Consider the following 16,062-nt stretch of genomic DNA (forward strand, 5'->3'; position numbering starts at 1 on the left):
AATAAATGAGGCTTCTCTCCCTGCAGCGTTCACTTGGTTCTTGCACAAGCCTGGGAAAGAATAAAAGCAAGAATTCAGCAGGGAAAAGGCCATACTCGATCCCCTGAACTGCTCCCTGTAAAGTCCATCCAAAGCAGCAGTCATGTTTGTGAGCATTAGCATAGAACAGACCCACATTTTAGAGTGAATATACACTCTCAAATTAGGGTCAATACTTGCACAGCTCCAGTGGCCAAGAATCATCTCCATTCCCTCTTTTTGGATGCATGATAAATCATGTTTAGCACTGGAGCAGTTGTATCTTCATTTCAAGTTGGTACCTATTGATTTTTCCTCTAGTAATTCTTCATTTTCACACCTTGTAACACTTAGCTCAAGTAACTCGGTGTCTCCTCCTTAATAACATCGATTGCACAGAGGCAATGAACCACAGCTTCAAGCAGAGTCACATCTTACACTGTTTCTACAGAAAACGAAGCCTTTCCTAAGGAATTATCCCCCTCTCCACCATGACCACTTAAGCTCCCATGCAATAAAAGTCCCTGCATGCAAGAGGGGAAAGGGCATTTAGGCTGACAGAGATTGCTAAACCCTCACGCAGAGCCTCGACTTCCTCACTTAACCTCGCTCCCAACCCTCTCCAAAATTAAAACATGGGACGCCTGCCCAGTAAACCAAAAGCCAACTCTCAGCAAACAGGAAAAACAAAGTTAGCTGAAGGAAGGATGTGATGGGGAGAGGACGTTTCATCGCTTTCCACAATGCACTGGATGCTGCATCCATGCTTATCCCCCCCACCTGGTTAAGAGCCAGTGCAGGAGAGGAAAGGGCAGTCTGGCTGCTCACACCTCATCAGCTTAAACCCAGTTTATCCGGGTGTTATTTACGCTGCAGCTCCCACCTTCAGCTGCACCCAGCACCTCCATGGGCACAGAGCAGCGTCTCAGAGAGAGCGGAACCCCCCTCAACTCTCAGTACAGGCAGGAGAGGGGCACAGACCCTGCCCCATGCAAACGGGAGCTCCCCCATCACCTTCCTACCAGCCCAAGAGATGTGTGCTCAAAACCTCCTGCCTCATGGACCCTCCTTCCATCAGTGCAGGGGAACTCTCCTCACACCTCAGCAAATACCTCTCCCCTTTCAACAAGGGAGCACCCCACAAGTCAGGGCACCCTATAGCTTAGCGAGCACCTCCCCTACACCTCAGGGTACCCCAAACCCCAGGGAGAAACCCCCTTCAACTCAAAGGGCACCCCAAACACACCTGAAGGCACCCCGTACCTTAGGGAGCACCCCCCTTTGACTTCAGCGCACCCAGTACTCAAAGAGACAATCCCCCTACACCTCAGGGCACCCCATACCTCAGGCAGCACTTCCCTTTCACCTCAGGGCACCCCATACCTCAGGGAGCACCCCCTACACCCCATACCTCAGGGAGCATCCCCCTCCATACCTGAGACACCCTCTCCTACACCTCAGGGCACCCCATACCTCAGAGAGACCCCACACACACACACCTCAATGAGCACCCCCTTCACCTCAGGGCACCCCACACCTGAAGGAGCACCCCTCATACACCTCAGGGTACCCAATACCCCAGGGAGCACCTCACACCTCAGACAGGACCCGCTTCTCCACAGGGATCACCCCCCTTCACCTCAGGGCCCGTTCCCGAGCCGAGGCCCCGCCGTACCTGCTGCGAGGGCAGCTCCACATGCAGGGCCCGGGTGGCGGAGCCCGGCGGTAAAGCAGAGGGGCCGGCGGCTGAGTTCATCCTCACGGCACGGCAACGGCCGGGCGGCGTCTGCGCATGGACCCCGCGGGCCGCTGCTTCCCGCCGGCCGCCGGGCGCGCAGGGGTTAATGGCGGCAGCACCACCGGCCCGGGCCGCTTGCTACGGAGCCATATTACCGCAGTGCTGCGGGGCGGGACGGAGGGGGTGTCCCGCTCGCTCATTGGTCCGCGCCCCAAGGAGGCGGGAGCTCAGCTGCGCCTTCGAGATGCTATTGGCTGAAAGGAACGTCAATCACTGCGGCCTCTGTCAAACCGTTGGGACTGGAGCAGGCTCCGATTGGACAGCTGACTTCCGGAAGGCGGGACAGCTGCTAGCGGCGCGGCTGGTGATTGGAGGACACCATGAAGGCGCGGCTGGTGATTGGAGGAGAGTGGGTTTGATTGGCACAGCTCGGCCTCCGTCACGTGTGGGAGAGCTGTTTGCATCACGTGGTGGGACGAAAATATTTTGCTGGGTGGGTGCTCGGGGAGGGGGGAGCTGTTGCTATGGCAACGGGAGCGGGCGGGGCCTGTCGTCATGGCAACGGGGAGCGGGCGGGGCCTGTCGTCACGGCAACGGGGAGCGGGCGCGGCCCGCCGTTGCCTGGGCCCTGATGAGGGACGGGAGGACCCTCTGGTCGCGATAGCCGGCCCCACAGCAAGCCAGCCTGCCCCATATCGTGCCAGCGTGCCCCACAGCAGCTTGAATTGCCCCACATTGCATCCATATAGCTGGAGGTGCTGATTGATGGAGCTGAACATGAGCAGCTTGTGCCCAGGCAGCCAGGAAGCCCCCAGCATCCTGGCCTGGATCAGCACCAGTGCGGCAGCAGGGCCAGGGCAGGGATTGTGCCCCTGTGCTGGGCACTGGGGAGGCCGCACCTGGAATCCTGTGCTCAGCTCTGGGCCCCTCACTGCAAGAGAGACATTGAGGGGCTGGAGCGGGGCCAGAGAAGGGCAACAGAGCTGGTGCAGGGCCTGGAGCCCAAGGGTGATGGGGAAGGGCTGAGGGACCTGGGGGGTTCAGTCTGGAGAAGAGAAGGCTCAGGGGGGACCTGATGGCTCCCTACAAGTGCCTGAGAGGAGGATGGAGCCAGGAGGGGCTGGGCTCTGCTCCCAAGGAACAAGGGATGGGACAAGAGGAACCGGCCTCAAGCTGCACCAGGGCAGGTTTAGATGGAGCTGAGGAACAATTCCTGCCCCAGAGGGTGCTCAGGCATTGGAACAGGCTGCCCAGGGCAGGGCTGCAGGCACCGTCCCTGCAAGGGTTCACACCCCGTGGAGACGAGGCCTCAGTGCCATGGGGCAGTGGTGGCCTTGGCAGTGCTGGGGAATGGTTGGACTGGATGAGCTTAAAGGGCTTTTCCAACCCAGCTGATTCTATGATTCTATGATTCTATATGAACCAATCTGCCCCATGTCTACCTGCCTTACACCGTGTCAGCTTGCACCAGGATAAGTCAACCTGCCCCTCAACATATCAACCTGCCGCATATCACACCATTGTGCCCCACAGCAGACCAGTCGGCCCCGCATCATGCCAACCTGCCTCATATCACAGCAGCCAGCCCCACACAAGACCTACCTGCACCATAACAACCCAACCTTCGCCTCTGCATGCCAACCAACCCAACATTACACTAATGCATCCCACATCACAGCAACCCATTCTATATCACACCAACCCACCCCATATGATGCCAACCTATTCCACATCACACCAACCCATCCCACGTCACACCAGCCCATCCCACACCATGCCAACCCATCTCACATCACACCAACCCATTCCACATCACACCAACCCACCCCACACAATGCCAACCCACCCCACACAATGCCAACCCATCCCACACAATGCCAACCCACCCCACACCATGCCAACCCACCCCACACAATGCCAACCCACCCCACACAATGCCAACCCATCCCACACAATGCCAACCCACCCCACACCATGCCAACCCACCCCACACAATGCCAACCCACCCCACACCATGCCAACCCACCCCACACCATGCCAACCCACCCTACACAATGCCAACCCATCCCACACAATGCCAACCCACCCCACACCATGCCAACCCACCCCACATAATGCCAACCCACCCTACACAATGCCAACCCATCCCACATTGCACCAGCCCATTCCATATCACACCACCCCACCCCATATGATGCCAACCCATTCCACATCACACCAACTCACCCCCCACAATGCCAACCCACCCCACACAATGCCAACCCACCCCACACCATGCCAACCCACCCCACATCCCACCAGCACACCCCAACACCAGGCCAACCCCCCTGCCAACACACACCCAGGTCCATCACAGCCACCCCTCTATCATCCACCTCCATCCCACCGCACCCCAACCCATCCCACATCCCACCAGCACCCAATGGTCCACCCAACCGACGTCCAGCACAGCCATCCCTCCATCCCACCTTGCCCAGGCACCGTGCACCCAGTGCAGAAGGCCCATCCCCACGTACCATACCGCGCTGGGAGCGCCAGTCCCGTCCCCGTGCCCTGCCGGTGCCACCAATCACCGCGACGCCCTGCAGCGCTTGCCCAGCGTAGGTGGCCACGCTGGAGACGCTGCTCCCCATCCCACTGCAGGGCAGAGACACCGGGTCCTGCACCACCGGGAACGCCCGTCCCACCGCTCCGGCACTGGGAATGCCTGCCCTGGCGCGTGCTGCAGCACTGGAAATGCCTGTTCCCACCGGGAGGGGTGGATCTGGAAGGGCTGAGTGTGGTGTGAAGTGCTGGAGAGCGCTGTGCTCCTCTGCTCCTCCTCTTCTTCTTCCTTCCCATCCTCAGCACCATGTGCCTTCAACACCATGGAGGTCGTCCCAACTGGAAGCTCTCATTCACCTCGGTGCTCATGGCTTTGCAATGTTCATGCTTTGTTGGTGTGTGTTGTACCGGCGTTGTCTATAGCATGCATTTTGGTCTTGGTTATTCGTAGATCCACAGCCAGGTTTGGGTTGGAAGGGACCTTCAAGCTCATTCACTTCCAACCCCCTTCCCAACACCTTCCACTAGAGCAGCTTGCTCCAAGCCCCTGTGTCCAACCTGCCCTTGAACACTGCCAGGGATGGGGCAGCCACAGCTTCTCTGGGCACCCTGGGCCAGCGCCTCAGCACCCTCACAGGGAAGAGCTTCTGCCTAAGAGCTCATCTCAGTCTCCCCTCGGGCAGGTTCAAGCCATTCCCCTTGGCCTGGCCCTACAGGCCCTTGTCCAAAGCCTCTTTCCAGCTTTCTTGTAGGCCACAATCGTGATGTTAAGATCATTTTTGTCATTCCACATGCATTTTCCACACCTTGGTAGGAAAAAAAATCCCCCATATTTCACCTCAAGAAGCACGGTTCAGTCCTCCAAGTTGAAGATGGAAAGTTCAAAAGGAAGGGGCACGTGTATTGTAATGAACCAGTAACCAGGAGATGAATCAAACTGCTACAACAGGTCCAAAATGACTACGTTTGAACCTCGTGATCTCCACAAGGTCTGGATGCTTGGTAATAGCACACCGTGCTATTGAAAACACTGCAATAGTAGGGCTTCTTTTCATCAGAAGGAAAACTGAAGATGTGCTGGTTCCCAGATCTTCCAATAAAAAAGCTAAATTCAACTGCAACTCCAAAATGCACAAAGTTTAAGCTCAAAGAGTTGAATTTATTTGGCTCCCACTTATAGAATCACATAATTTGGTGAAGAAAGTCCACGCTGATGTGTCACTGTGTGTTAAACCGATGGGAGAAGTTTGGTAGCTCTGTTTCAACCCCTAGGAAGTGCTTTGGGGAAAGGCAGACCATGGTGGGTGGCTGCAGGGGAAGGAAGAGGATGGAAGAGGATGACTTGTGCAAGGCTGGCCATCATACTCCTGGAAACTTGACTTTTCCTCCAGTTTTCATTATTTTTCCTCCTTTTTCTAGTGTTTTTATTATTATAAATGAGTTGACCATTGAATGTTTGAGGGTGCTGAGGCGCTGGCCCAGGGTGCCCAGAGAAGCTGTGGCTGCCCCATCCCTGGCAGTGTTCAAGGCCAGGTTGGACACAGGGGCTTGGAGCAAGCTGCTCTAGAGGAAGGGGTCCCTGCCCGTGGCAGGGGTTGGAGCTGAAGGAGCTTTAAGGTCCCTTCAACCCAAACCAGGCTGGGATTCTGTGATTTCACAATTAAGACATTTGGGAATGCTTTCCAAGTGTGAAGCTCTTTAGATAAGCTTAATCTAGTGAGCAAAACTAATTCTAGCTCTGAATTGCATATAAAATCTGAGAGAATCACAGTTGTAAGACACAGTTTTCGCTGAGATAAATCACTAAAATCAGTTTATGGGAACAATATGAAGATGCCACTGATTTTTCACCCAAAATACCAAAGGATTTTTAAGAAAAAGTCAATTTTTGGGGAATACTGACTTTTCCCTGACTAACTTTCCCCTATTCCTTCACCTTCCCCTTCGAAACGTAGCGTGTTATCATCATTCTCATCCTAAATCCAAGCACTGTACCAGCTACTAGGGAGAAAACTAACTCTATCCCATCCAAAACCAGGATATTAACACAGTGATTAGGCAAATTTAAGGTCCGTATGACATTACCATAGTAGGAATTCCCTATTTTTCTTCCTTTCCACAGCAGCAGGTGACTATCTATGATTCTATGATCTTAAAATACTGCTGTAGGCAAAGTCACGAGTTCCTCACCATAGCAGCTCGCAGGCCCTGTATATGGAGATTACACTTAATTTGCTGCTTACTGAAGGCTAAGAGCTCTAACCCATAATTCAGGGACTAAAAAGCCCCATTCCCCCCAGAGGAAAATTCAGATATGACCCCAAATCCCTGATTCATTCATGATTTTGTAGCAGTGGAACTGATAGAGCTCCCTATGGATTTCCTGCTCACACTAGGTAAGTTTTTGGCCTCATATTCTACATTGTAGACTTATCTTTGCTTGTTTTGCCATTTAATGTGACAAGGAACAGCTTGCGGTTGCATTATAAAATGAGAAGTTCATAGGGATAAGGTTTTGGGTTTACATTTGATTTTCATGGCCTTTGAGAAGTCAAATCCATGCCTCGCACAGCTCATCGCAGTGACCATTCAACATGATAAGCATCATTTAATAACCCAGATTGTGCCTAAATTTGAGTGAAATAATCATCTTTTGGGGGTTTAGAATAATTAGTTAATGAATAAGGGTTGGTGGGATAGTTTAAGCAGGGTATATCCAAGATGCAGACATGGAGCAGCTTCTTCTATCCTGGTTTATGAGCAGTCACTCGGGCAGAGCTGCCGATCTCAGCCATAGACGTGGCATTACATAGGACGCTGTAATTTACTGAGGCCTTAGGAAACTGCCATTTAAATCTTCTAACCACATCAAAAGGCTGGTGTTATCTGTCTGCATCACTTTGAAAATGACAGCATGACCTCCATTATGTCCCTGTGGATGTTTCGGAGGCTGATTATCAAAGGAGATGAAATTCCTGTGGCTGCAGCAAGTGCATGGATGCAGGGAGTGCTCCGACATCCATAACCAGACCAACTGCCCAAGCTGTGTGCTGTGGTGAGCACACTGGAGGGAAGGGATGGGATCCAGAGGGACCAGGACAGGCTGGGGAGGTGGGACTGTGTGAACTCCATGGAGTTCAACAAGGCCAAGGGCAAGGTCCTGCCCCTGGGTTGGGGCAATCCCAGCACAAACCCAGGCTGGGGGAGATCGAATGGAGCAGCCTTGAGGAGAAGGACTTGGGGTGTTGGGTGAGGAGAAGCTCCCCATGACCCAGCTTCAGTGAGCGCTTGAGCCCAGAACCCCCCCGTGTGCTGGGTGCACCCCCAGAGCGTGAGCAGCAGCTCAGGGAGGGGATCCTGCCCCTCTGCTGTGCTCTGGGGAGACCCCCCCTGCAGCCCTGATCCAGCTCTGGGGCAGCAGCACAAGAGGGACGTGGAGCTGTTGGAGCGAGGCCAGAGGAGGCCATGGAGATGCTGCGAGGGCTGGAGCAGCTCTGCTCTGGAGCCAGGCTGAGAGAGCTGGGCTGGGGCAGCCTGGAGAAGAGAAGGCTCCTGAAGGGGAGACCTGAGAGCAGCTCCAGTGCCTAAAGGGGCTGCAGGAAAGCTGGAGAGGGGCTTGGGACAAGGGCCTGTAGGGACAGGCCCAGGGGAATGGCTTTAACCTGCCAGAGGGGAGACTGAGATGAGCTCTTAGGCAGAAGCTCTTCCCTGTGAGGGTGCTGAGGCGCTGGCCCAGGGTGCCCAGAGAAGCTGTGGCTGCCCCATCCCTGGCAGTGTTCAAGGCCAGGTTGGACACAGGGGCTTGGAGCAAGCTGCTCCAGTGGAAAGAGTCCCTGCCTGTGGCAGGGGTTTGAGCTGGAGAAGCTTTAAGGTCCCTTCCAACCCAAACCAGGCTGGGATTCTGTGATCTCAAGTTTTCATGAAGTGAATCCAACAGGAAACAGGGGAAAAAAAAGAGATCTTTCAAACCCACAGCCGGATTACTGACCTTGCCTTGTTTTCACATGTGCCCTACACTCACACCAGCAGCTCCTCCCTTTGACCTGATAGAAAGCCAGAAGCAGTTTATTCGGGCCATTCTTTGTGGAAAAGAAAGCCAGAAAATAATGAACATTAACAGAACTCCAAATGCAGTTTTAACCATGTAGGTTAAACCATCTTACAGAATAAAGAGAACACCATCTGGGGAAAGCTGCATGAAATGCCACTCGAGTACTATCCAAAACGCTGTTTGAAGACTCGGACACCATCTCTCGAAGCAGTACTGTATCATTGCTTTCTGCCTGGTGGCACTCAGTTTGAGACCCATGGGCTAAGTGTCCTTTCAAACGACTTGGGGTGGTGAGGTACTGCCTGCAGGTCGTTATGGAGCTTATTGAAGAGACCTCATTGCAAGTTTTGGCGTGTTAGAACTTTGGGAAAGGAAGCAATGACTTTGTGGCTAACAGTAATTGCTGCTCCTGCCACGGATCAGGTCAAATACGCTTCTTATTGAGGTATGAGATCATTACAAAATCACTCAAATGAGCAAACAGGCTTCACTGATGGATGGAAGGGTTCCAAGTGCAGTGCAAAGCACCTCCAGTTTGTGAGCTAGTTAAAGAGGAGGAAAAAGCTCAAGTTTTGCCACTGAATGCCTGTTAAATAATGGAATTTACAGCCACAGATGGGGGGTTAAAAGACTTCGGTTTGCTTTGCTCTTGGAGACATCGAACTCAAGCTAGAGCCTAAGTAAGAGATTGGGTTTGGCGGCACTAAACCCGTTCACATCCAAGGTGTTTCTGAGTGTCTGTATTTGTAGTTGCAGTTGAATACATTTGCTTCATCCCCAGAGGTGGTTTTAATCTGCTTTAAGACACTTGCAGCTGCCTAAGATAGACTTCATTGTACTTTTGACATCATCATCAAGCTGTTCTGGTCACATTATGAGCACAGAGGAAATCCCTTTTCAGTAGAAGACATCTTCAAGTCAGCTTATAACCATTAGACAACGTCCACGGAGGACATGGAAGGGGATTCCAGGTGGTTTGGAGTGCAGATGATGCTTAGAATACCTATTATTATCCTGGTGCTTTGAAAAGCTATTATTTTCATGGAAGAACTTCCTTCTTAGACTGAAATATGTATTTTAAACATCTATTTTAAGTGAGATTGGGAAACAAAATACATTTTAAATGAGATAGAGCCATGAAGGGAATGAGCAGCGCTAACTCAGAACAAGGTGATCCCCACATTAACCTTTACCAACCAGTTTTATTCCACACCTATTAGGTTGTACAAGAAGTAAGTGGTAATTTTGGTCCTTTCTTTAGGCACTGAGGGTCTTTTTGCTATGGAGAGCTTCTCATTTGGCACCTGGGCTCTTCCTGTCGAGGCTTCATGGCACAATTGCAAATCATGAAGCAACAGCCCATAAAGCAAACCTAATTTCTGGGAAAACACTTAAACCATATTGCTTTAAAACCATGGGCATGATTTCTTTGAAGCCTCCAATGCACTAAAACATTGTGGTTTGGGGGAAAGGGTGGTGTTTGTTTTGCTGGTGTTTCTGGGTAGCTTGAGAAATGTGTTGTTAGACTGAGTCGTCCCACCAAGGTAGCCTGATCTCACATCCAACCAAGGTAGCTTGATCTCACACCCACTGAAGCCAACAGATTACATTTAAGCATCTTTGGTGGGGGGTTGATCAAAGTTAAGGTGAGGTCCTCATCAACTCAGGCTGGGGTGGGATGAGGTTCACCCAGTGTTCAGGACACCATGATGCAGCTCAGGTCAGCGCTGAATACTGCAGCAGGAGTTGTACCTCAATCAGCCCAGACACACTCTGTTTTCACCCTTTTCTAACCAATTCAACCTTTTCTAACCAACCGTATCCTGGACTGCATTGAGGAGCGTGAGCAGCAGGTCGAAGGAGGTGATCCTGCCCCTCTGCTCTGCTCTCGGGAGACCTCACTTGGAGCATTGTGTGCAGTTCTGGTGTCCTCAACATAAAAAGGACATGGAACTGTTGGAACAAGTGCAGAGGAGGCCACGAGGATGATCAGGGGCTGGAGCAGCTCCTGTATGGAGCCAGGCTGAGAAAGTTGGGGCTGTTGAGCCTGGAGAAGAGAAGCTGCGTGGAGACCTCAGAGCAGCTTCAGTGTCTGAAGGGGGCTACAAGGATGCTGGGGAGGGACTCTTCATCAGGGACTGCAGTGACAGGACAAGGGGTGATGGGTTCAAACTGAAACAGGGGAAGTTCAGGTTGGATATGAGGAAGAAATTCTTTACTGTGAGGGTGCTGAGGCACTGGAATGGGTTGCCCAGGGAAGTTGTGAATGCTCCATCCCTGGCAGTGTTCAAGGCCAGGTTGGACAGAGCCTTGGGTGCCATAGTTTAGTGTGAGGTGTCCCTGCCCATGGCAGGGGGTTGGAACTGGATGATCTTAAGGTCCTTTCCAACCCAAACCATTGTATGATTCCATGGACCTGTGATGGAGTTGATCTGTTGCAACCTCAACTATCCCAGTATGTTTTTATTTAACAGCAAATCCAATCTTTTCTCCTTATACCTCCAAAACCTGTTGTTATTTGCCTTATTTTCAGGCTATGATGGATACAGGTTGCTGTCAAACTTCAGGGATATTGCACTCAGTTTTGCTATAGGAATGTGGTTATAGCGTAACCTGAACATGTGAACTTGATTGCTTTCCTTTGCAAGAGCCATTTCAGCATGTTTACTCCTGTGAGGAGGTTGCCGATGACTTTAGAGGCTGGTTGAATTCACTTATTGACCAATGCAAACAAAAGCTTATTGTCCAAAGGAGCTGGAGGGGGGTCAAGTGGCAGGGGGTTGTCAAAACTGCCTTCAGAAGGCTGTTCTTACCTCATCACTGGGGCCATAAAGAAAAGCTTTTGCCAGGAAAAACTTTAACAGGTTCCATAAACGTTCAAAGAAGCCCACAAAAGCTTTTTGGTTCGGGAACAACATGAGCTACGTTATGCTTTGAGTCTGGTAAAAGAGAATTGCTGCCACACGAAGTCCTGCTGCGATCTTCCCAGGGTTCATAAGCGAAGCCAGGCCAAGATAGTTTGGGATGAGGATGATTTAAAAGACCTCCTGGAAATGGCCTTTGGGATTAAAGCCATGAGCCCCAGTGTGCTTACTCAGGGACATGTCCGTGTGAAGCACAGGAAGGTTTGACCTCACTACACATGAGCTTCGAGTGAGGGAGTGCTTGCAATCTGCTTAATTGTGGCTTGGCAGGTGCTGCTTTGCCTTCTGAATTGCCGCTGCAGTACCTGGGACAATGTTGTTTCAGCTCAGACACAAAACCAAAGCCCCCCCCCTGCAGCCCTGATCCAGCTCTGGGGCAACAGCAGAAGAGGGACGTGGAGCTGTTGGAGCGAGGCCAGAGGAGGCCATGGAGATGCTGCGAGGGCTGGAGCAGCTCTGCTCTGGAGCCAGGCTGAGAGAGCTGGGCTGGGGCAGCCTGGAGAAGAGAAGGCTCCTGAAGGGGAGACCTGAGAGCAGCTCCAGTGCCTAAAGGGGCTGCAGGAAACCTGGAGAGGGGCTTTGGACAAGGGCCTGTAGGGACAGGCCAAGGGGAATGGCTTGAACCTGCCAGAGGGGAGACTGAGATGAGCTCTTAGGCAGAAGCTCTTCCCTGTCAGGGTGCTGAGGCACTGGCCCAGGGTGCCCAGAGAAGCTGTGGCTGCCCCATCCCTGGCAGTGTTCAAGGCCAGGTTGGACACAGGGGCTTGGAGCAAGCTGCTCCAGTGGAAGGGGTCCCTGCCCGTGGCAGGGGTTGGAACTGGGTGAGCTTGAAGGTCCCTTCCAACCCAAACCAGTCTGGGATTCTGTGATTAAGGTTATTAGACAGCAACGTTTGCATTATGAAATCCACAATAAGAGTGGTTTAGGGTTGCTATGCAATGGCAATAGGCACAGAGGCTGATATTTCCTTTGATCAAAGACGAGAGGAAGGCCATGCTGCCCTGTGTAACCTCCATCATATCACAATGGAAAGCAGAGAGGCAAAGGCAGGAAGTATTTTGGGAAAATCTAATGAATGGAAATCAGCCAGCAATGGTGGGTCAGATCTGCGAGAAAGCATGGAACTGGAAACCATCAGAACATGGATGCAGTTCAGATTCCACCAGGTTTCTCTTTAAGCCTTTTATAGCCTGTTAAAACATCCTCACATCCAAGTGTGCCATCCCAGAAGACATGAAGATAACCACAGAGTAGAGAAATCTCTGCATCAGCATTTTCTTCGTGCCCTTTCAGCTGCAAAAGGTGGTCTCATAGCAGAAGTAGGCAAGAAATTGCCCATTTGGACGGTGCTCTGGATTCCCCTTTAGGGGGAAAAGCCTCGTTTAACTGAACTGTTGCCAAATAGCACGAGGATTCCGAGGATCATTTTCCAGCGTGAAGCTTAGAAGGATTTGCACTGTAGAAATCCATTTGTTATTCCATGTGGTGCTGCTTCTTGGGCCAGATTGACTGAAGATTTACCCAGAGGGTAACGCATCCGTTACTGCTCCGTGTTTCCTCCTCGTACAAGGCTGCTGCAGTCTGGGTTAGTGGTTTCTCCCTTGCCATCTCCCCAAAATGCTTTTCGTCTCCTGGAGTTACTGACAGGCACCTCATGAGGGCAGCATGGCCTCGCTTTTTATCACCTCTCATTCAGCTTCCAGGCCGAATCATGAATCATAGAATCACAGAATGGTTTGGGTTGGAAAGGACCTTAAGATCATCCAGTTCCAACCCCCCTGATAGCACTGTTCTGCTTATACTACTTTCGTAAAGGAGCATCTCAAAGCAAGCTGGTGCCATCCCACCTCATGACATGCGGGTGCTAGGGGAAATATTGCTGCCCAGCTGTGCACATAGGGAAAAAGCAGCTAAACCTAAATAAACCCATGTAGCAGAGAATCCCTATAGAGTGGTTTGGGTTGAAGGGACCTTAAATCTTACCCAGTTCCAACCCCTTGCCACGGGCAGGGACCCCTTCCACTGGAGCAGCTTGCTCCAAGCCCCTGTGTCCAACCTGGCCTTGAACACTGCCAGCGATGGGGAATCCAATCCCTATGGCTGGCAGTCAAGGAGGAATAAACCATTGCAGGGGCCTGCACCCAAATGCCATGCTTTTGCCATCATTTTGGTGATGACCCTTTTGTTCCAGTTGTGTTTGCCAGAGGGAGATCTCTGATTTGAGGCAAAGGGGAAGGTGTCCCTGCCCATGGCAGGGGGTTGGAATTGGATGAGCTTTAAGGTCCCTTCAACCCAAACCAGTCTGGGATTCTATGGAAATAGAACAGAAACTATGTAAATGCATGAGGAAAAAGAGGTGACAGTGGAAAGTGCCCCTCTTCCAGCCTGTAAGGTGGCCCCAACAGTTACAAAACCAGGTTGAAATGCCCCAGGATACTTTCTTTCCCTTTTTAACAGGAAACAGGGGTTTGTGAGTCAAATCCCAGTGAGAAGGGAAGAGAAATGCATCTGTCAAGAAGGGACAAATAAAAGTGCAAAAAGACTGGAATCAGAGGGCTGATACAGCCCAGTGCAGAGGAAGGGACAGATTTATCAGGACTCTTGCAGGTATAATGAGGAATGTTAGAAGGATAGGGAGATCTTAAAGCACTGGAGCAAATGCACTTCATATCAAGCTACAGGTTGGGCAGAGAAGAGATTCAGAGCAGCCCTGCAGAGAAGGACTTGGGGGTGTTGATCGATGAGCAAATGAACATGAGCCGGCTGCAGTGTGCGCTCGCAGCCCAGAAAGCAACCGTATCCTGGGCTGCATCAAGAGGAGCGTGACCAGCAGGTCGAAGGAGGTGATCCTGCCCCTCTACTCTGCTCTCGGGAGACCTCACTTGGAGCATTGTGTGCGGTTCTGGTGTCCTCAACATCAGAAGGACATGGAACTGTTGGAACAAGTGCAGAGGAGGCCACGAGGATGAGCAGGGGCTGGAGCAGCTCCTGTATGGAGACAGGCTGAGAAAGTTGGGGCTGTTCAGCCTGGAGAAGAGAAGCTGCGTGGAGACCTCAGAGCAGCTTCCAGTGTCTGAAGGGGGCTACAAGGATGCTGGGGATGGACTTTTCATCAGGGACTGTAGTGACAGGACAAGGGGTAACGGGTTCAAACTGAAACAGGGGAAGTTTAGATTGGATCTAAGGAAGAAATTCTTTACTGTGAGGGTGCTGAGGCACTGGAATGGGTTGCCCAGGGAAGTTGTGAATGCTCCATCCCTGGTGGTGTTCAAGGCCAGGCACAGTCAGAAGTGGTTTGAGCAGAGCATTCATGGCTTTTCTTGCTGTGCGCTTCCATACACATCCCTGCAAACCCAGCCTTAATACTTGCTAGCAGAAAACAGAGGACCAACTAAATTCTAGGCTAAAAGGGGAAGCAACACATCAGGTTTATCTTCTTTTCAAACTCCATTAGCCAAGCCTGAAAACGGCAAAGAATAAGACAGGCTTTCCCCTTGAGGAAGAGCAGTGTGAAAGTCAGGCGCACTGATGGACCACTGCCATTGCTCGTCACCCAGCCTGACAGACAACAGGTTAAACCCTCACTTGTTACTAAAAGAGCCCACAAGAACTTACAACTCAGTTGCTATTTCTGGAGCACTTTGCACCTCCAGTAGCACAAAGCTGGGGGCTCTGACAAGAGCTGGAAGGATTTATAATCATCTTCCAGAACCTAAAAGGGGCCAACAAGGAAGCTGGAGAGGGGCTTTAGTCAAGGGTCTGTAGGGACGGGCCAAGGGGAATGGCTTTAACCTGCCAGAGGGGAGACTGAGATGAGCTCTTAGGCAGAAGCTCTTCCCTGTGAGGGTGCTGAGGCGCTGGCCCAGGGTGCCCAGAGAAGCTGTGGCTGCCCCATCCCTGGCAGTGTTCAAGGCCAGGTTGGACACAGGGGCTTGGAGCAAGCTGCTCCAGTGGAAGGTGTCCCTGCCTATGGCAGGGGTTGGAGCTGGAGGAGCTTGAAGGTCCCTTCCAACACAAACCAGTCTGGGATTCTGTGATGAAGGTTATTAGACAGCATTATGAAATCCACAATAAGAGTGGTTTTGGATGCTATGCAATGGCAATAGGCAGAAACTGATATTTGGCTTGGTCAAACACAAAAGGCGGGCAGTCCTGCACTATATGTCACCTCCACCACATCACCCCAGACGAGTCTGTTACTCCCTCAATTGAGGGCCAGGGATGGAATCCAGCTCTGTGTGCTCAGCAACAATGAAACCCAAAGCAATTTGCTAAAAGGAGCAATAGGGCATGAAGTTGTTCTGAGTAAAGCAAGTCCATTAATGTATGATGCCTTAGCCCCTTATATACCCACAGCCAAAACCCCATCCATAAACCACAGGTATTTGCTTATCCTATCCTGGTTGCCCCATTAAGAGACAGGGCAGATCAGTGGGGGCCTACTTTTGGAGAGACAGACTGGTTTTCTCCCCCTAAAACCCAAGGCACATCTATAATAGCAGCCTCCCAGTATCTGAAGGGGGCCTATAAAGATGCTGGGGAGGGACTCTTCATTAGAGGCTGTAGTGATAGGACAAGGGGTGATGGGTTCAAACTGAAACAGGGGAAGTTTAGATTGGATCTAAGGAAGAAATTCTTTACTGAGAGGGTGCTGAGGCACTGGAATGGGTTGCCCAGGGAAGTTGTGAATGCTCCATCCCTGGCAGTGTTCAAGGCCAGGTTGGACAGAGCCTTGGGTGCCATGGTTTAGTGTGAGGTGTCCCTGCCCATGGCAGGGGGTTGGAACT

General features: G+C 51.7%; 1 protein-coding gene across 2 annotated transcripts in view; it reads right to left on the minus strand.

Moving 5' to 3' along the window:
- The window catches only part of UVRAG (UV radiation resistance associated), an 86,625-nt gene extending 84,724 nt beyond the window's left edge, over positions 1 to 1,901 (minus strand). Inside the window, exon 1 of one of the 2 annotated variants that reach the window (XM_080613879.1) lies at positions 1,694 to 1,901. In XM_080613879.1, coding sequence (XP_080470005.1) covers positions 1,694 to 1,774 — 81 coding nt within the window. In that variant the 5' untranslated portion in view covers positions 1,775 to 1,901. The remainder of the gene's footprint in view (positions 1 to 1,693) is intronic. The other variant, XM_080613881.1, reaches the window with a different exon arrangement.
- Between the last annotated feature and the right edge of the window lie 14,161 nt (positions 1,902 to 16,062).

The sequence above is a fragment of the Psittacula echo genome (assembly GCF_963264785.1).
Source record: "Psittacula echo genome assembly, chromosome: 3".
NCBI classification, from domain to species: domain Eukaryota; kingdom Metazoa; phylum Chordata; class Aves; order Psittaciformes; family Psittacidae; genus Psittacula; species Psittacula echo.